A 22060-nucleotide genomic window follows, 5' to 3' on the forward strand; every position below is an offset into this window, starting at 1 on the left:
TGCTGGTATTTTGACCCATTCCTCCATGCAGATCTCCTCTAGAGCAGTGAAGTATTGGGGCTGTTGCTGGGCAACACAGACTTTCAACTCCCTCCAAAGATTTTCTATGGGGTTGATATCTGGAGACTGGCTAGGCCACTCCAGGACCTTGAAATGCTTCTTACGAAGCCACTCCTTCATTGCCGTGCGGTGTGTTTGGGATCATTGTCATGCTGAAAGACCCAGCCACGTTTAATCTTCAATGCCCTTGCTGATGGTAGGCTTTGTTACTTTGGTCCCAGCTCTCTGCAGGTCATTCACTAGGTCCCCCCGTGTGGTTCTGGGATTTTTGCTCACCGTTCTTGTGATCATTTTGACCCCACGGGGTGAGATCTTGCATGGAGCCCCAGATCGAGGGAGATTATCAGTGGTCTTGTATGTCTTCCATTTCCTAATAATTGCTCCCACAGTTGATTTCTTCAAACCAAGCTGCTTACCTATTGCAGATTCAGTCTTCCCAGCCTGGTGCAGGTCTACAATTTTGTTCGTAAGATGCATTTCAAGGTCCTGGAGTGGCCTAGCCAGTCTCCAGATATCAACCCCATAGAAAATCTTTGGAGGGAGTTGAAAGTCCGTGTTGCCCAGCAACAGCCCCAATACTTCACTGCTCTAGAGGAGATCTGCATGGAGGAATGGGCCAAAATACCAGCAACAGTGTGTATATATATATATATATATATATATATATATATATATATAACAATGTATCGAGATAAACTTTTGTTATTGACCAAATACTTATTTTCCACGATAATTTGCAAATAAATTCATTAAAAATCCTACAATGTGATTTTCTGGATTCTTTTTCTAATTTTGTCTGTCATAGTTGAAGTGTACCTATGATGAAAATTACAGGCCTCTCTCATCTTTTTAAGTGGGAGAACTTGCACAATTGGTGGCTGACTAAATACTTTTTTTGCCCCACTGTAACTGTAATTAGACGACTCAGGAACATTCAATGTCGTCTTGGTAAGAATCTCGAGTGTATATTTGGCCTTGTGTTTTAGGTTATTTGTCCTGCTGAAAGGTGAATTCATCTCCCAGTGTCAGGTGAAAAGCAAACTGAACCAGATTTTTCTCCAGTATGTTGACTGTGCTTAGCTCCATTCCGTTTAATTTTTATTGTGAAAAACTCCCCAGTCCTTAACGATTAAAAGCATACCCATAACATTATGCAGCCACCACTACGCTTGAAAATATGGAGAGTAATACTCAGTAATGTGTTGTAATGGATTTGCCCTAAACATAACACTTTGTATTCAGGACAAAAAGTGAATTGCTTTGCCACATTTTTTGCAGTATTACTTTAGTGCCTTTTTGATAACAGGATGCATGTTTTGGAATATTTTTTATTCTGTAAAGGCTTCCTTTTCACCCTGTCAATTGGGTTAGTATTGTGGAGTAAACTACAATGTTCTTGATCCATCCTCAGTCTTCTCTTATCACAGCCATTAAAACTCAGTAACTGTTTTAAAGTCACAATTGGCCTCATAGTGAAATCCCTGAGTTACAAAGGACACGTATCTTTGTAGGGACTGTCCAAAGTGAAATTAATAACTTCACCCTGCTCAAACGGATATTCAATGTGTGCTTTTTAAAATGGTTTACCCATCTACCAATATGTGCATATCAAATCAAATTGTATTTGTCACATGCGCCGAATACAACAGGTGTAGACCTTACCGTGAAATGCTTACTTACAAGCCCTTAACCAACAATGCAGTTCAATAAAATATTTAAGTGAGAAAAAAATGGAATCAATCAAAAAACAAAATAAATGGACATAACAATAACAAAGCTATATACAAAGGGTACCGGTACCGAGTCAATGTGTGGGGGTACTTCTTTGCGAGGCATTGGAAAACCTCTGTGGTCTTTGTGGTTGAATCTGTGTTTGAAATGCACTTCTCGACTTGAGGGACCTTACAAATAATTGTATGTGTGGGGTACAGATATGAAGTGGTAATACATTTTTAAAATGTTAAACACTATTATTGCACACAGAGTGAGTCCATACAATGTATTAGTGGTTAAGCACATTTTACTCCTGAACGTATTTAGGCTTGCCATAACAAAGGGGTTGATTATTGACTCAAGACATTTCATATTTTCAATTGTAATTAATTTGTAAACATTTGTAAAAACATAATTCCACTTTCACATTATGGGGCATTGTGTGTAGGCCAGTGACAATTTAATCCATTTTAAATTCAGGTTGTACACAACAAAATGTGGGGGGAAATCAAGGGGGTGTGAATACTTTCTGTAGACACTGTATCAAACTTTTGAAGAACTACTGAAAGATCCATTACTACCATATTTTAATTACTGGTATTTAAATGGTAAACTGTCACACACACAAAAAGAGAGACTGATCTCTTTCCTACTGAAGCAGTAGCTAGGGTGGGTGATACAAATACCCAGTCTCTTTAAAACAACTGGAGGCCCCTCACCAATGTTCCCTCTAAGCTGCGAGTGTGAAAGGGCACACAGCTCCCCACAGACTGCCAAGCAGAATAAATATTAGCTCCCACAGAGAACCTCACTCAACTTTCTGTGATGTTTCCCACTTACTTAACACCATCAACGTTTCCCTTTACTCTGGGAGTTGTGATTGAATCAGCGCATTATTAGCCACTTTCAATGCAACGTACCAAAATAAACTATGCAAGAGATTTTGTTGTAAATGTGAGATTATATTGAGATGCAAGTCTACACAGACAAGTGAAGCATAACCAATCAGCGCTGCAGTAGGCCTATTTGCAAATAGACCATTGCCATATATGGAGCTGTGCCATTCACTTTGAACTGGACTGTGTTTTCAGCATGAGCGGTTTCCTGAATAGATGTGCTTGTTTTGATACCAAAGCGAGAGCTGCATGTAGCCATCTGCATGTTCGTTCATATATTTGGCTAGTTAGTGAGTTATTAGCCCAGTTATAGATCATTTGTAGTCAACAATGGGGGAGTGATTGATTCCTACAAGAGCACAAAACGTGTATATTTCTAGACATCTTTGAAAAGTGAGTTGAATAAAGAGCAGTAGGCAGTCGCAGTAGCATACTTTGTCTGATTCTTTGTAATAATGGTCTGGGAATAATGCATATAAAGTATTTTTTGTTGCATCAAACACAACATTTTCAGTCACCTCCTTTTCTAAAGGACAAGTGGATAAACAGGTTAATGTCAAGCCCTGCATGTTGTGTCATGGAATGTAGGCCTACATTGAATACCACACATTGGCTGCTACTGTAGGCTGAATGATAGAACAGCTATTTCCATGTCAAAATGTTATGAACACATTTTCTCTATTGTGTTTGATGGTTGGTCACTCTGGTAGGTCTACATTATGATCAAATAGCCACAGTAGCCTACTTGACCACTTTCTGAAACTGTAACTTAAAGCAGGTACAGCCTCAGTGTTCACAGTAAACGTGCACTGGAAGTTGCACAACATTTCCCCAATGTTCAAGTTTGCAGTCAGTAGACCTGAAATTTGATCAGTGCCAAAAGAAATTTGAGGGAACATTGCCCCTCACTCTTCGATGTTGTGATGCAAAAATATTGGCAAAATGTATTGCTCATCGAATAAAAAATGTCTGCCCCGACATTGTTCATCACTATAAAACTGAATTCTTCAACATAATCGAGACAACTACTAGAAATAACTATGAGAATGTAGGAAAACCAGGTATAATCTTTATAGCAGATTTTGAGAAAGCATTTGATATAGTGATGTACGTCTAGAATCTGTTAACCTCTCCGGGGTAGCCCCCCTTCTTCTCAATTTCCGTCTAAAAACATACCCTAATCTAACTGCCTGTAGCTCAGGCCCAGAAGCAAGGATATGCATATTCTTGGTATCATTTGAAAGGAAACACTCTGAATTTTGTGGAAATGTGAATTGAATGTAGGAGAATATAACACAATAGATCTGGGAGAAGAAAATACAAGGAAATAAACATTCGTTTTCTGTTTTTTTTATTGTTGCTGCATCATCTTTCAAGTGAATAAGAACAGCCAAACATACAGATAGGATGCTGGGGATGATTTGACCAAGAACAGCCAAACATACAGATAGGATGCTGGGGATGATTTGACCAAGAACAGCCAAACATACAGATAGGATGCTGGGGATGATTTGACCAAGAACAGCCAAACATACAGATAGGATGCTGGGGATGATTTGACCAAGAACAGCCAAACATACAGGGATGCTGGGGATGATTTGAAAGAACAGCCAAACATACAGATAGGATGCATGACAATGAAGAACATAAGATGGCAACAATAGCTGAGCAAAGTTTTAGACAAATAACTTCAAAAATGAGCAAGCTACATGACATTGAGCATGAAGTCACCCAGATGTCCCACACAGATGTACCCAAGTGACCGAATTGGTACAGTGATACATTTTGAAGGAAATAACTATATACAAAATACATAAATGCTATTCTAACACACACCCCCAAAAAATATATTAAAAAATATTTAAAAAATACAAATATATAGATTTTCTTTTTAAATAACAAGGGTAACTATTTACACTTTCTATTTACAATATTGTAAAGACCCTCAGTCCTCTACACAATATTGTGATGCTGGTGCCATGGCCCATAGCAGTCTCTTTCAGCTGTAAAGCAGAGGCTTACTGAACAGGTGGTGCAGGTGAAGGGGCATTTCCTGTGACAAAGGGCACAACCACGTCTCCCTTCTGTGCCCTTTTTGCCCTGAGGCACATTCATGCCTGCAGAGATGAATCTGGGCAGGTGAACACCACTGGTTGGAGCAGAAGGGACAGAGGTAGAGGGGACAGAAGGTGCTATAGTGGACTTGCTGTAGCTAGCAAGCTCCTAGATGAGCAGCACCCTGAAGGCTAGCTGTGAGATGGGGGGCTGTCCACAGCTCTTGGCCATTTCCTTCTGGAGGATGAAGGCATTCGCCACAGCAAAGTCAATGAAATGATAGAAAAATGTCTTGTACCATTTCATGGTCTTGTGGAGAACATTGTAGTATACAAGTCCACACCTCCCATGCCCTTGTTGTAGTCCTTCACAGCAGCTGGAATGGGGACTTTTTTTTTGTGGTCCATGCCCCAGTAGCGTCCTTCACACGCCTGACGACGTGATCGCCACTGAAGGACTTGTGGATAGTACTGCACATCACCACCTCTCTGGTATCCATCCACTTCACAAAGAGCAGGCCATCTTCACGAATCCATCGCATGGTACCCCGCTCAGCCCACTTAGGCATGTCGTTCACCTTTGCTTTTGGAAAGCCCACTCTGTTGGTCCGAATGGTGCCACAAGCCCACACATCCCGCTTCCTCAGCTCTGTAAACAGGGTAGGACTTGTGTAGAAGTTGTCCACAAACAGTTTGTAGCCCTTCCCCAGCAGTTGAAAATCCAATAGCTCCATAACGGAATCATAACTCAGTCCATTAACAGTAGCAAAACTGTTTTCCCCTCATAAACAAAAACATTGCAAGTGTAGGCGCACACAGAATCAGCCAAAACAAACAGTTTGTAACCCCATTTGGTTGGTTTGTTACGCATGTATTGTTTGATGCTGATTCTGGCCTTTGAGGCTACCATCCTCTCATCGATGGACAGGTTCTGGGCAGGCTGAAAATAGGTATTGCAGGCCTCAACGATGCTGGGGTAGAGAGGTTTGATTTTGCAGAGCCTATCAAACCTTCCTGTGCCTCTCTTCTTGTTATTCTGCCCATCAAGCTCCCGTGAGATAGAAGACATGACAGTGGTTGGGAAAGGCAGTTGATAGAGAGCTGACGTTTACCAGTAGTCCCTCAGAGTTTTCAACTTCACCAGCCCCATGTAAATGACCAGTGAAAGAAAGCAGAAAAGGTCTGACATGGTAATGGTCTTCCATGCCTCTTTCTTTCCTGCCTGCTTCTTAGCCCCGTACTTATTGGTGTTCACCACCAGGGAATCAACAACTGACGAGGTGAAAAACACATGAAAAAGTTGAAGGAGGCTGTACTTTGCAGTCACGTCTAGGTGAGGTCCTGGCTGCCTTTTTGGTCTAAAAACTGGTGGAATTGGTTCCACATCATCTTCCAACACAAAGTGCCAACGACCCTCTGGCCCTCTGTTTGCAGGTTTCTGTCTTCAAACCTCTAGATGGCAGGGTAGGTGTGGAGCCAGAGACAGCAGGGGTCCGGCTGGTTGAACAAGCTTCAGAGGGGGATGGACAACTAGACATTGGTGGCGCATAATCAGAATCACTGCCACTGTTGGGGGAAAAAATAGTTTCAGTAAGAATACTTTCACGTATGAGCCCTGTATCAACACGTAAAATAAACAGATGTATTACATAGAGTACAGGGAACATAATCACTATGGTGAAGTGCTGTTTTATTCCATGTTTATATAAAATACATTTTCAAAATATATCACATACAATGTATAGCCAATGTGTACCTTAAAAATCTCAGTAATGGAATGTGTATATAATGCAAATAAAATAAGAAAATCTAAAAAAAATAAAAATAATTTCAAATAACGACATTGGCATGAGAAGATTTTACCAGTCCAGCATGGCATCCTCTCCCTACAGAATCATGTCTTCTGCCTGAGAGTCAAAACTTGCCTTGCTGAAAGATTCATCTTCCTGAAGCAACTCGGTCTCACTTTCTCTGTCAATTTCTTCTATAATTTGGGTTACATCTGTATATCTAGACTTTGTTTTAGCCTTTCCTGATTTATTCGCCATAATTTAAATATATACAATTGCTGAAAATGCTCTTCACTATATACTGCTATGCGTAAAACTCGTGGCTCCGTCAAGTAGGATTTGCAATGGCGAATAAACCTCTTTTACGCCAGAGTTTACGACAAAGGCTGGTCTTCAAACGTATAACCATTACATATTGCCGTTTACCTCAGCTCATTGGCTATCATCCAAGCTAGATTTCAAGATGATCAGTGGTCATTGGGCCAAAATAGACAATCAACGATAGACCGCTCCTTCCATTGGTGCGCAATGTCATTGATTGGTGTCTTCAAATCGGGTGTGTTTCAGTCAATACGTCCCGGGAAAAGAGCCATCAAGTGTGACTGTGTTACTAACAAAACAGGATTGCAATGAAACCAACCATGACTGGATAAACGTGTTTAGTGTGTGTATTTACCGTGAATGCTTCGTCCAAATTTGAATGAGACCGAAATCACGACGCAAGTTGTTTACAAATGTTTTGTGTTAGTTTTGTTTATAAAAATCCATTTTTATAGCCTAACATTCACTGTGGAGTTAGGGCAATTAGCATTGCCACCAGAGGAATATTTTCAAAGGTAAGCAATTTTGTTTTTTCTGACTTTTGTGATGCTAATGCTTGGTTGGAAAATGCTAGTAATACTTTTGTTAGCTGGGGGCTCTCCTCAGATAATTGCATGGTTTGCTTTCGCCTTTTTGAAATCTGACACAGCGGCTGGATTAATAAGATGTTAAGCTTTTAAATGATGCAAGACATGTATTTACAATAATATTTAATATTACAAATGGTGTATTTAGAATTTTGGAGAATCTCTCATAAAATGGGTAAAAGTCATGTACAACAATCCTTTATGTAAAACAATAAATAACGGTTACGTCGCTGAGAACTTTGAATTGTCAAGAGGCGTAAAGCAAGGTTGCCCTCTGACACCATACCTATTTATTATGGTCATTGAATTGTTAGCTTCAAAATCTAATGATTAAGGGCCTACAAATGTAAATGATTAGAGATAAAAGTATCAATGTACTCTGATGCTTTGTCAAACTTCATCCTTGAAGGGCCTCATTGAGGACCTGGATAATTTAATTAACGATAGAAAATATTTGAGGATTGAAGAAAGACCAGTCTTTGGAATATGGCACACAGTACAAGGAATGGAATGTTCGCTAAGACTGGTACCCAGGTTCAATCTAAAACAATGCTGGAGCGAATGTATGTAGCTACACACCACAGAGGCAAAATAAGATGCAACAGAGGCACATTTTATTAAAATCACAATAAAAAACATTTATAACCAAACAGTCTCTTGTGGAAAACAACTCTTGATAGAACATGTAGAAAAACACTCACGAGTTTCTGTACATTGCAAATGACATTTTCCTCCTCCCTCAGCGCCATTCCGCTCCACTGACTCTAACCCCCTCTCGCCTCCATTATCCTCACTCTCTGCCCAACACTTGTGTCATCTTCTCTCTCTCATCAGTTGAGCGTGAAACCATATATTGTCAGAACATATACTGCTCTGCTGCCCCAAACTCAGTGCCAATGAAATTAAACTCCTCTTGACAAAGCCATCAGGGATTTCAGCCATTCAGCATTTCTCTGTCTTCCCATTGCCTTTTCCCTCTCTCCTCCTCTATTTGAGGTCGATGAAGCGAATGTCCATGATGAGCAGTGTGTGTCTGGGGAGGGGTCTGGGGGCGGGCGAGAGCACGGTCATCACCTGTGCCTGTGTGTCCACGTTAGTCACCACAATGAAGCCACACACTGGGCTCTCCAGCACACCCCTGCGCCCTCCTCCAGCCCCCTCCTCCCCCTCATCAGCACAGCTTACGCTCAGCACGTGGTGTGTGAGGTCACGACCGGGCGTCACAGGGACTAGCTTCAGCTGGGTGTCGTCCTGCGACATGCCAAGCGGCAGGCATGAGTCCGGGATGGAAGGCGCTCCGATCTTGTAGATGCGCACATCAGAAAAGCGCACGTCGAAAGCGTGAGGGAAGAACAAGGCACTGCGAAAACCATAGAAGTACTCCCGGATCTTCTCGTCCCGAGATTCACGCCGGCAGTCTTTAGAGCGCTCCACGACCCCTCCGGATTTGGGTAGCAGCACAACTCGGACGAAGTGCGGTAGGTCCCGCTTCAACTCGTTGTAAAGCCTCTCCTGGTCCAGCACCAGAACCACATCCACCTGGAAGGCTGAGGCACAGTGGACCAGGGCCTGGTAGCCAGAACCCTTCACCCAGCCACAGGTGTTGATGATGCAGCCGCCCACACTGGCCTTCCTGTTTTCCTCACAGCGCTGGGAGAACACTTCGGCCAGACACGACGTCAACTAGGAGGGACAGTGGGAAAGAAAGATGGAGAGAAATGGAGGGGGAGTGAGAGAAAGGTAGCAATGGGGAGGGGCGAGAGAGATTATACGCCAGGCAAAATGTCAACCACAAAGTTATGGTTTAATAAACTCAGCAAAAAAAAAAGAAACGTCCTCTCACTGTCAACTGTGTTTATTTTCAGCAAACTTAACGTGTAAATATTTGTATGAACATAACAAGATTCAACAACTGAGACAAGCTGAACAAGTTCCACAGACATGTGACTAGCAGAAACTGAATGATGTGTCCCTGAACAAAGAGGGGGGGGTCAAAATCAAAAGTAACAGTCAGTATCTGGTGTGGCCACCAGCTGCATTAAGTACTGCAGTGCATCTCCTCCTCATGTACTGCACAAGATTAGCCAGTTCTTGCTGTGAGCTGTTACCCCACTCCTCCACCAAGGCACCTGCAAGTTCCATACATTTCTGGGGGGAATGGCCCTAGCCCTCACCCTCCAATCTAACAGGTCTCAGATGTGCTCAATGGGATTGAGATCCTGGCTCTTGGCTGGCCATGGCAGACCACTGACATTACTGTCTTGCAGGAAATCACGCACAGAACAAGCAGTATGGCTGGTGGCATTGTCATGCTGGAGGGTCATGTCAGGATGAGCCTTTTTTTAATGAAAAAAATAATTTCACCTTTCATTTACTAGGCAAGTCAGTTAAGAATAAATTCTTCTTTTCAATGACGGCCAGTGGGTTAACTGCCTTGTTCAGGGGCAGAACGACAGATGTTTTACCTTGTCAGCTCAGGGATTCGATCCAGCAACCTTTCGGTTACAAGTCCAACACTCTAACCACTAGGCTACCTGCCGCCCCGAAGGGTACCACATGAGGGAGGATGTCTTCCCTGTAACGCACAGCGTTAAGATTACCTGCAATGACAAGAAGCTCAGTCCGATTATGCTGTGACACACCGCCCCAGACCATGACGGACCCTCCACCCCCAAATCGATCCCGCTCCAGATTACAGGCCTCGGTGTAACGCTCATTCCTCGGGCAGTTGTTGCCATCCTGAACCTGTCCCGCAGGTGTGATGTTCGGATGTACCGATCCTGTGCAGGTGTTGTTACACGTGGTCTGCCACTGCGAGGGTGATCAGCTGGCCGTCCTGTCTCCCTGTAGCGCTGTCATAGGCATCTCACAGTACGGACATTGCAATTTATTGCCCTGGCCACATCTGCAGTCCTCATGCCTCCTTGCAGCATGCCTAAGGCACATTCATGCAGATGAGCAGGAACCCTGGGCATCTTTCTTTTGGTGTTTTTCAGAGTCAGTAGAAAGGCCTCTTTAGTGTCCTAAGTTTTCATAACTGTGACCTTAATTGCCTACCGTCTGTAAGCTGTTAGTGTCTTAACGACCGTTCCACAGGTGCATGTTCATGAATTGTTTATGGTTTATTGAACAAGCATGGGGAACAGTGTTTAAACCCTTTACAATGAAGATCTGTGAAGTTATTTGGATTTTTACGAATTATCTTTGAAAGACAGGGTCCTGAAAAAGGGCCGTTTCTTTTTTTTGCTGAGTTTATAACCTCTATGGTTAAGGGTATTAGGTTATCCGTCTCATCTTTCACCTTGTTGTAGAGTTTGATGTTGGTTCCTGGAGTGGTGGAACCAAAGTGGTAGACCAGCGGTGCCTGTACTGAGTACCCCTCCTCCACGTCAGCCGGACGCTCAATACACAGTGCTGACATTGTGCCCGGGACTGACACCTGAAGGGAATGTATCATGGTCATCAACATTACTAACCTTAGACACTGCCAGTCAATACAATCACTATATGTAATTGTCCTTATTAGCATAATGGCAGTGATAGTAGAGGCAACAGTAGCAATATATTGTATCTACACCACCATCCACAAACACAAAAGATGAATCTACCTATATACTATTCTCTGTGCATAGTCATTGGTGCTGATGTAGTTGCTTTGTTGATCTCACCCCACTCTGGCCCACATCCAGGTCCACCAGTGTGGGCCTCCTGCCCAGCCTGACAGCGTAGCTCAGCAACAGCCTGCACACCGTCGACTTCCCCACATCTGTAGGCCCCACCACCATTACCTGGGGCACAACGTTGAAGCAACTTTTACACAAGAGAGTGTACAGTGTGTCTCTGACCAAGGTCCACTTCTCACATACACACACTAACCCAAGTCCACCTCTCACACACACAAACACTGACCTAAGTCCACTTCACTCAGACAAAAACACACACACACACACAGATGAACACTGACCCGTGGTCCCCTCTCATTGTCTCTCTCCGCCTGTCGTCTCATCTGTTCCAGTGCAGTGTGTGTGTTCAGGTAGAGCAGCATGGGTGTGTCCTTTGATATGTACGCCACCTGGGAGAGAAAGATTTACACATTTCTGCATATGTCACTCCTAGCAGTTACAGATAACAATAACAGATGCTTCAGCCAAACACATATCCCTCTCATCCATCTGTTACTCCTCTACAGCCTCTCACCTCTGTCTTCCCCGAGAGAGAAACACTACAGCCCTGCCAGGTGAACACAGCAATCTTGGAACCTGGTCCAAACGTGTACTTCTTGTTGCGGTTGAGCTCAGAGCCAAAGACCTCCGCCAATCCTGTGAGCAGCTCCAGATGCACCTTCTCCCCGGCCTCCACCTCGAACCGCAGCTCAGTCTCCTTCTCCAGGTCAAACCTCGTCCCCCCGCCACCAGCACCAGCCCCCACTCCCTCCTCACCAGTCTTCTCTGGGCCCTCAGTCACCATGGCTGTACAGAGACAAAGGTCAGATTTAGCCTGAACAACATTTAATACCTCACCGACATGTCCGTTTCATCTCTGCCATGTAATAAGCTCACTCTGGACAGGATTTATGTGACTGATTATTAGATGCTGCAATGTCAGATTTCAGTGATGGTCTCTCATAAGTCACGACACAGGATATGAACATCCCTGGAATGACCTTCGATAGGACAAGCATAGGGCAGAGTGCTTTATTTACAAAAACACTATATGACCAGTTGTATGTGGACACCTGCTTGTCAAACATCTCATTCCAAAATCATGGGCATTAATAAGGAGTTGGTCCCCCCTTTGTTGCTATAACAGCCTCCCCTCTTCTGAGAAGGCTCTCCACTAGATGTTGGAACATTTCTGTGGGGACTTGCTTCCATTCACCCACAAAAGCATTAGTGAGGTCAGGCACTGAGGTTGGGCGATTAGGTCTGGTTCGTAGTCGCCGTTCCAATTCATCCCAAAGATGTTTGATGGGGTTGAGGTCAGGGCTTTGTGCAGGCCAGCCAAGTTCTTCCACAACGACCTCTACATTCCATTTCTGTATGGACCTCACTTTGTGCATGGGGACATTGTCATGCTGAAGAAAGGGCCTTGCCCAAACGGTTTCCACAAAGTTGGAAGCACAGAATCGTCTGGAATGTATGCTTTGTATGCTGTAGCGTTAACATTTATCTTCACTGGAACTAAAGGCCCGAACCATGAAAAACAGCCCCAGATCATTATTCCTCCTCCACCAAAATGTACAGTTAGCATAAGCATTCGGGCAGGTAGCGTTCACCTGGCATCCACCAAACCCAGAATCGTCCGTTGACTGCCAGATGGTGAAGCGTGATTCATCCCTCCAGAGAACACGTTTCCACTGCTCCAGAGTCCAATGGCGGCGAGCTTTACACCACTCCAGCCGAAGCTATGCATTGTGATCTGAGGCTTGCGGGTGCCATGATTTCATGATGCTCCCGATGAATAATTATTGTGCTGACGTTGCTTCCAAAGGCAGTTTGTTACTTGGTAGTGAGGGTTGCAACTGAGGATTTGTACGTGCTATACACGTCTGCACTCCCGTTCTGTGAGCTTGTGTGGCCTACCACTTCGCGGCTGAGCCGTTATTGCTCTTAAACATTTCCACTTCAAATTAACAGCGCTTACAGTTGACCGGGGCAGCTCTCACAGGGCAGAAATTTGACTGACTTGTTGGAAAGTTGGCATCCTATGATGGTGCCATGTTGAATGTCACAGAACTCTTAAGGACATTCTACTGCCCGTTTTCCCATGGAGATTGCATGGCTGTGTTCTCGATTTTATACACCTGTCAGCAAAGGGTGTGGCTGAAATAGCCGAATCCACTCATTTGAAGGGGTGTCCACATACTTGTATATATAATGTAGAAGGCTCTGGTATAGGCCATGGCTGGAGGGAACTGTGCCAATCCAATCATTATTCAGCACTTACCATATATGTTGAGAAGCTACAAATGCGTTGATCAAGAGGGGTGTTTCCTTCTACCTTTTTATAGTAACTTGAAAAGGCTAACGTTAGGTACAAACTCCAATATCATGCGAAAAGTAAACACTCGTGCTCAGAGCTAGATAGATGCAGTTCAATTAGCTAGCTAATGTTAGCGTGTAGGCTAGCTATCTGACAATGCCTGGTTAGAATGGTACCGGCGATAACCTGCTGAATACTAATAGCCATTTAGATATTTGTTTGTGACCGCCTTACTACATGTGTTACTTACTTAGAAATGGGTACGTTTATAGTTCGTCCTAAGTGTTCAAACTTTCCGCGACAGACGAGTGACACTAGTCGCACAAATATGACGTCATGTTTTTAAAGAACCAATTAGCGTATGCAATTGCTCAGTTAAATCATAAAATTGAAAATATTGGTTAAATTTCAACAAAGTATGGAATCGGGTTGATTTAAAATGTAGAACATTTATTTTTGACAGGCACAAAACTTTATGCACATATTCCATACTTTTCTAAACAAAGAATGAGACAGAAGAAGAGTATAGAAACATACGTGTTATTCTCCATAGAAAAAATAATAAAACACATTAGACTTAACATAGGAAATTTACCAGTGAATACTCAGCAACAAATATATTGTTATACAGTGTTTCCCAAACGGTTAAAGAGTAAACCCCCAGTGTAAACAAGCCAACTCAATGCGTGTGTATCAAGCCACTGTCACAGTGTGGTCATTATTATGGACAGATATGATTTTTTTAAGGTGATACTCAGGGAATACACTGACAGTAAACTGAAAATATTTTGTGAACCACCACTGTACAGCAACCTAATAGAGGGAATGTGTTGCACTTCAGAGAGATACCACTAGATGTCACCATGTATCCAGGCCAGAGGAGCTTGACGCTTGAGTCATCAGAGGACAGACTGGGGAGCAACCCCGTTGGTCAGTCCCCATCATTCTGCGTCCAGTTTCCAAAACCATGAGGAACAGCTGGAAACAACAAGAATAAATAAAGTAGAAACTAAGATTGTTTACAAAATAATATTTGGGAAAGGTGGTCATTATCATAAGTTGAGTTATGTAAAGCCATCATTGTAAATAAGAATTTGTTCTTAACTGACTTGCCTAGTTAAATAAAGGTTGAATAATATAAAAATCGGGGCAGTCCAAAATACAGACCTTCACTGGGTCTCTATTCATTTTTCAGTGCCTCCTCCAGGGCTGCAACCACAATGGCAGGCTCAGGGAACTTCAGCCTGGCAGGTGGGCCTAGCTTTATGCCTGTCCAGAGACACACCTCTACAGGAAGGAAAGAATGCTTAGTACAAAATAAAGGACAGCTTCTGGTTGCCTCTGTGTCATGCCAAAACTAAACAATATGCTCTGTATTCCCAGACACCTAATCTGTACTTTAAATTACAATTCTGTGTCCAGGGAACAGGACCCATGAGAGTAGAATTGTTCATAACATGACCTGGAGGAACACACCTTTCCCTCCCTCCACAAGTGTGACCTCCAGGCTTTTCTTGCGGGGTTTCTGGGGGTTCAGAACCACGATGAGGTCTGGGCGGGCAGCCAGGAGGGCATCTCGCACCCCCTCAGCACACCGTCTGTACACGTATCAGCTCTTACTGCAGAATGAAAGTTTTTATTTTCAGAGGCAATTTGTCTAAAGACTTCTAAGTGGTCAGTTCCTTTCCTGTATATTGAGATTATCCAGATTGTACCGATAGAAGATGGGCAATTGTTTGGTGATGGGAATAAGGTTACGTGAATATGGAACTCTGACTCAATTCATTTACCTAAATGGATGTGTGTGTGTGCGTGTGTGTGTGTGAATATTCTTTAGGGGGTGCCTGTGGATATTCCAGTACTCACCAGTGTTCAATGACCACCCTCTGGCCCTCTGTAGCAGTCTCCGTTTCCCCCCCCTCTCTTTTACCCCGCTTTCGCTCAATGACTAAAGTCTCCTCCTCAGTCTCTGCCTTGTTGTTTGCCTTGCGCTTCGATCCGCGACCTGTCCAGAACAAATAAATGGTTAGTACTTTCATAAAATAATCACGGCACATCGATCATTAGGCTACTTCCTTACTACTGGTTATGAGGGAAATAATCAAATGGAAAAGCTGTCGCCCGACCTGTTTTAAAACGAGACGCCATTGTTGATATTGATTCAGCTTGCGTAACATCAAACTTCGGAGCTCATGTTGCGCTTCTTTTGTAATGGACTATTCCAAAATTCAATCGAAGGGGTTCAACATTTTGGTCGACAAAAACCCATTCATTGAAAGGGGCGATCAACTTCAGATTTTCAGCCCCAAAAAACTATTTACAGTGCATTCAGAAAGTATTCAAAATTGTGCTACGTTACAGCCTTATTCTAAAATTCCCCTCATCAATCTATACACAATACCCCATAACGACAAAGCAGAAATATCGTATTTACATGAGTATTCCGGCTCTTTGCTATGAGACTCGAAATTGAGCTCAGGTGCATCCTGTCCACCTGTGGTAAATTCAATTGATTGGACATGATTTGGAAAGGCACACACGTGTCTAATTAAGGTCCCACAGTTGACAGTACACGTCAGAAAAAAAACAAGCCATGAGGGCAAAGGATTGTGTCAAGGCACAGATCTGGGGAAGGGTACCAAAAATGTCTGCAGCATTGAAGGTCCAAGAACACAGTGGCCTCCATCATTCTTAAATCTTCCTAGAGCTGGCTGCCCTGCCAAACTGAGCAATCAGGGGAGAAGGGCCTTGGTCAGGGAGGTGACCAAGAACCTGTTGATCACTCTGACAGAGCTCCAGTTCCTCTGTGGAGATGGGAGAACCTTCCAGAAGTACAAACATCTCTGCAGCATTCCACCTTTACGGTGGTGGCCAGATGGAAGCCACTCCTCAGTAAAAGACACATGACGTGTGCTTTTACACCTGCATTGTTTGCTGTTTGGGGTTTTAGGCTGGGTTTCTGTACAGCACTTTGAGATATCAGCTGATGTACGAAGGGCTATATAAATAAAATTTGATTTGATTTGATGACAGCCTGCTTGGAGTTTGCCTGAAGGACTCAGACCATGAGAAACAAGATTCTCTGGTCTTAAGAAACCAAGATTGAACTCTTTGGCCTGAATGCCTAGCGTCTGGACGAAACCTGGCACCATCCCTACAGTGAAGCATGGTGGTGGCAGCATCATGCTGTGGGGATGTTTTTTAGCGGCAGTGACTGGGAGACTATTCAGGATCGAGGGAAGATGAACAGAGTAAAGTACAGAGAGATCCTTGATGAAAACCTGCTCCAGAGCTCTCAGGATCTGACTGGGGTGAAGGTTCACCTTCCAACAGGACAACAACCCTAAACACACAGCCAAGACACCGCAGGAGTTGATTCAGGACAATTCTCTGAATGTTCTTGAGTGGCCCAGCCAGAGCTCGAACTTGAACCTGATCGAACATCTCTGGAGACCTGAAAATGGTTGTGCAGTGACAATCCCCATCCAACCTAACAGAGCTTGAGAGGATCTGCAGAGAAGAATGGGAGAAACTCTCCAAATACAGGTGTGCCAAGCTTGTGGCATCAGACCATATATTTTTTTATAAATTTGAAAAAATGTCTTAACCTGTTTTTGCATTGTTGTGGGTAGATTAAATCGACCCCCCCCCCTAATCTATTTTAGAATAAAGCTGTAATGTGGGAAAAGGGGTCTGAATACTTTCTGAATGCACTGTAGGTGCCATCACACATATAGGGCTTAAAATAGCAGTGCTAGAGAGACTGACAGGACATGAATCAAATAAATAAAATAAATGTAGGGGTATATCTGGGAGATAGGCTTTACATTTTCATAAGATAACATCCTAAATACAGAAGTGATGGAAACGTTTGTGACCCACCGCCAAACCGGTCATGCTGGAGGATGTTGCAGGCAGCAGCACGTTCTCCACGGCGTCTCCAGACTGTCATGTCTGTCACGTGCTCAGTGTGAACCTGCTTTCATCTGTGAAGAGCACAGGGCGCCAGTGGTGAATTTGCCAATCTTGGTGTTCTCTGTAAGCACAACCCCCACCTGTGGACGTCGGGCCCTCATACCACCCTTATGGAGCCTGTTTCTGACCGTTTGAGCAGACACATGCACATTTGTGGCCTGCTGGAGGTCATTTTGCAGGGCTCTGGCAGTGCTCCTCCTGTTCCTCCTTGCACAAAGGTGGAGGTAGCGGTGCTGCTGCTGGGTTGTTGCCCTCCTACGGCCTCCTCCACGTCTCCTGATGTACTGGCCTGTCTCCTGGTAGCGCCTCCATGCTCTGGACACTACGCTGACAGACACAGCAAACCTTCTTGCCACAGCTCGCATTGATGTGCCATCCTGGATGAGCTGCACTACCTGAGCCACTTGTGTGGGTTGTAGACTCCGTCTCATGCTACCACTAGAGTGAAAGCACCGCCAGCATTCAAAAGTGACCAAAACATCAGCCAGGAAGCATAGGAACTGAGAAGTGGTCTGTAGTCACCACATGAAGAACCACTCCTTTATTGGGGGTGTCTTGCTAATTGCCTATAATTTCCACCTGTTGTCTATTCCATTTGCACAACAGCATGTGAAATTTATTGTCAATCAGTGTTGCTTCCTAAGTGGGCAGTTTGATTTCACAGAAGTGTGATTGACTTGGAGTTACATTGTGTTGTTTAAGTGTTCCCTTTATTTTTTTTGAGCAGTGTATATATAGCAGTTGTTCATTTTTTTATTTTACCTTTATTTTACTAGGCAAGTCAGTTAAGAACAAATTCTTATTTTCAATGACGGCCTAGGAACAGTGGGTTAACTGCCTGTTCAGGGGCAGAACGACAGATTTGTACCTTGTCAGCTCAGGGATTTGAACTTGCAACCTTCCGGTTACTAGTTCAACGCTCTAACCACTAGGCTACCCTGCCGCCGCCTAATCCCAAATTACTAGTTAAATAAAGGTTATATTAAAATATAAATCCATTCACAGCCAGCCGGGCACTTGGAATGTGTCAGACTGAGTGCATGTGTTACATAATCCAAAAGATTCCACGATGCCATACTTTGCCAAGCCAAAACATGACACACTGAAGAACATGTGTAGAAACAATTTTAATTCTTCATCGACAAACATAAAAGCAGATGAAAAATGTTAATGTTATTGAATAATATGAACAATATTGTAAAAGTGTGACTGTGAGAGACACCATTAATGTCACCATGTACCAAGCCAGGGGAGCTTGACTCAGTCTCATCAGAGGAATTACTAGGGCGCAACCACATTGGTCAGTCCTCATCATTCTGCATCCAGCTGCTACAAACCCTTGCTGACTGGCTGCAAAAAACAAGAGGGAGAATTCACTATTTTAGCAAATCATTTTAATGGGATATTTATTCCAATCAAATAAGTGGATTGCCTTAATTTAGTGTTTTTCTCTTGGTCTCACTGTTTACTCTCTTGAGTAGCCAAACCCTCTCAACCAGTCTGTTTATTTCAACGGATTCCTTTCTTTACAGTTTGGGTCAATCTGATTTGAATTTAGTCATTTGAATTGGACACGGAACGACAACCCCCTGAGCTTACACTGGTTGAATCAACCTTGTTTCCATGTCATTTTGTTGAACCACTGTTGAATAGACATCTGTGTCCAGTGGGAACTACTAAGATTGTGCCTATGCATACTTCCCTCAAATGTTTATTCAGTCTTCAGTGCCTTCTCCAGGGCAAGAACTTCAGGCTCAGGGAACTTCAGCTTGCGAGGTGGGCCTTTCTTTATTCCCGACCACAGACATACCTCTGTAGGAAAAGGAATAATTAGACAACAGACGAGACCCAAGGAGAGAAAGACACTTCCCATAGAGGTGTATCCCTGGAAGACAGTACTCCCCTTTCTCCCCAGCATCACTTCAAAACTTTTACTCTGGGGATTCTGAACCACAATGAGACCTGGGCGGGCAGCCAGGAGGGCAACTCTGACCCCCTCGACATTACACCCGTAAACTCGTCAGATTTTACTTCAGAAAGACAATAGAAAAGTGAGGTTTTACTGTTGATGCTTTTCTGCATCAAATATGTAACTTATCCCTTTGTACTTTAAATTGTGTTAACTGGGTAAATGTTGTTAGATTACAATAAGCTATATGCATATGCCACATTATGCAATTTGACTGACTGGGTCCAATGAATTAATCTTTTGTCATCTTGTCACCCAAATACATTGGGTCTTGTACGTGTGGGTTCAGTTCCAGTTCCCACCAGTGTTGAATGACCACTCTCTGGCCCTCTGTGACAGTCTCCGGGTAGTCTTCCTCTTCTTTTTTTATTTTTACCCCTCTTCCCCTCCACGGCCATGGTCTCCTCTTCTGTCTCCACCTTGGCGCTCGCCTTACACGTTGAACCGCAACCTGTACAACAGCAGGCAGTGGTGTTAGCTAGATGGTAGTCTAGCAGTTAGAGCGGTGGACCAGTTACCGAAAGGACGCTGGTTCGAATACCAGAGCCGAGAAGGTGAAAAATCTGTCAACGTACCCCTAATTTGCTATAGGGGCGCCGTAATACTAAGGCTGAACCTGTAAAACAACACATTTCAATGTACCTATCCGGTGTATGGGACAATACATCATTACATGTATTTAATTTTTTTTATAGCTAGCTACAGGCGTTTGTGTTTTACGTTAGCTAGCTAGCTACTGTAGAAGTTAGCAAGCTAACCTGTCCTTACATGTCATAATGTATTTCGGAGTTTTGTGTCTCTACTTTAGTGTCTAGCAAGTTATTTTGTAATTCGGAGACACTTACAGTATATCTCATTTCATCAGTGCGATTTCATGAATGATCTAGATTTTAAAAGCTTTTGATGTTGTATGGGGTTACCTGCTTTTGCAAAGGACGTTACTGTTGATCTTGCGTAATGATCGAATTTCGGTACGTTTTGTGGGCATGGGAATGGGCTATTCCATTGCGGGGTTGTTCATTTTGATGGCAGACAAAACCATTCCAGAAAGTGGGGTTGTGAACTTCGGCTAAGATTCATGGAGGTGCTTCTTTCACCTAAAATAGAAGTTGGCTGACACATATGGGGGCACAAAAATGATCTTGGATTTGGCAAATATTTTGAATATCTATAAAGGAATATAAGTGCACAGATTGGCAACACAGGGGAGAGGATCATGTCTGGAAAAAAAGATTGAGGAGGAAAAAGAGAAGATGGACATTAATCTCAAGTGGAGAGCATCCAAAACAAGAGAATGGAGGTAAGCCTACAGAAACATGATAGAGTGAACCAGATGGGTGTGTTCGTGTCCTCTTTCTGCTAAATTGAGAGTAAATATATCACAGAAATAGCAGCCCAAATCCCAGAGCCAAACACGTTTCCATTCTTACTCAAACAAAAGCTGTCTCGGAGCGAGAGCGTCACTTCCATGAGTGCCAAAAAAGAAGGGACTCTCACAAAGAGCCGAGGCGAGGTGAGCGTGACTCATTTACAGTCGCAGACCCACACTCTGTCACAGTCATACATTCTTTCTTTCTATCTCTCTCAAACACACACAGGCTACTATTTCTTTCTCTCAAACACACACACACACACACACACACACACACACTCGGTGTTCTCCTCAGATCCCAGTCTGTCTTCGCCGTCTGGGGATCTATTTTTAGCTCTGAGATGAGCCGGAGAGGGGCGTACAGAGCCTCAAACAGATGTACCCTCTTCTCTTTCTCCATCCTTCGATACCCTCTTACCTCACAATGTGACGCAGGACGATGGAGCGAGCCCCTCCCACCGCTCTCCTCCTTTTGAGTATAGGCCTAGGACACACACAAAACACAAAAGCATGCTGCCCACAGAAACGCAAAGAAAGCGTATCCAAAAGTTGTTCAATACCTAGGGACGGACACACACCACCATGCTATACATGTGGGTATGTGTGTGTATTCTCATTTGCATGCCTACGTACAGTTCATGTGTGCGTAAGATATGCCAGTGATTATGATCCAGAAATACACTGAAGATCTTCACACTTCCATCTCACCTCTTTTCTCTCTTCCTCCCTTTCATCATCATAGACCTGCACTATCTGAACTGAGACTGACTGTGTTGTTATCGCATCTGGATTTGAATGTCATTTACAGTGCCTTGCGAAAGTATTCGGCCCCCTTGAACTTTGCGACCTTTTGCCACATTTCAGGCTTCAAACATAAAGATATAAAATTGTATTTTTTTGTGAAGAATCAACAACAAGTGGGACACAATCATGAAGTGGAACGACATTTATTGGATATTTCAAACTTTTTAACAAATCAAAAACTGAAAAACGTTTTGCATTGTTGCCAAAAAGTTCAATTTTGGTTTCATCTGACCAGAGCACCTTCTTCCACATGTTTGGTGTGTCTCCCAGGTGGCTTGTGGCAAACTTTAAACGACACTTTTTATGGATATCTTTAAGAAATGGCTTTCTTCTTGCCACTCTTCCATAAAGGCCAGATTTGTGCAATATACGACTGATTGTTGTCCTATGGACAGAGTCTCCCACCTCAGCTGTAGATCTCTACAGTTCATCCAGAGTGATCATGGGCCTCTTGGCTGCATCTCTGATCAGTCTTCTCCTTGTATGAGCTGAAAGTTTAGAGGGACGGCCAGGTCTTGGTAGATTTGCAGTGGTCTG

At 43.5% G+C, this 22060-nt stretch overlaps 1 protein-coding gene and 1 pseudogene across 2 annotated transcripts; both read right to left on the reverse strand.

The window, feature by feature from the left end:
* Positions 1-8013: 8013 nt before the first annotated feature.
* Positions 8014-13738, reverse strand: LOC115131167 (polyribonucleotide 5'-hydroxyl-kinase Clp1-like). 2 transcript variants are annotated; one of them, XM_029662762.1, is made up of 6 exons: positions 13654-13738; positions 11619-11890; positions 11386-11493; positions 11090-11209; positions 10723-10860; positions 8014-9104 (listed from the first exon to the last, which is right to left on the reverse strand). In XM_029662762.1, exons 2-6 carry the CDS (start codon positions 11886-11888, stop codon positions 8409-8411), a joined length of 1332 nt encoding a protein of 443 aa, XP_029518622.1. In that variant the 5' UTR covers positions 11889-11890; positions 13654-13738; the 3' UTR covers positions 8014-8408. The 2 variants fall into 2 exon arrangements, with proteins under 2 accessions (XP_029518622.1, XP_029518623.1); XM_029662763.1 differs by lacking the exon at positions 13654-13738 and adding an exon at positions 13368-13645.
* A 94-nt stretch (positions 13739-13832) lies between these two features.
* LOC115131168 (selenoprotein H-like) lies at positions 13833-15807 on the reverse strand (annotated as a pseudogene).
* Positions 15808-22060: the final 6253 nt, after the last annotated feature.

Source organism: Oncorhynchus nerka, linkage group LG6 (genome assembly GCF_034236695.1).
Source record: "Oncorhynchus nerka isolate Pitt River linkage group LG6, Oner_Uvic_2.0, whole genome shotgun sequence".
NCBI classification, from domain to species: Eukaryota; Metazoa; Chordata; class Actinopteri; order Salmoniformes; family Salmonidae; genus Oncorhynchus; species Oncorhynchus nerka.

Coding starts and splice junctions, on each gene's coding strand:
- LOC115131167 (XM_029662762.1), bottom strand. CDS start 11,888: ATGGTGACTGAGGGCCCAGAGAAGACTGGTGAGGAGGGAGTGGGGGCT. Junction 11,494..11,618: donor CTCTCTCGGGGAAGACAGAG/GTGAGAGGCTGT, acceptor TTTCTCTCCCAG/GTGGCGTACATATCAAAGGA. Junction 11,210..11,385: donor ACAATGAGAGGGGACCACGG/GTCAGTGTTCAT, acceptor GTTGTGCCCCAG/GTAATGGTGGTGGGGCCTAC.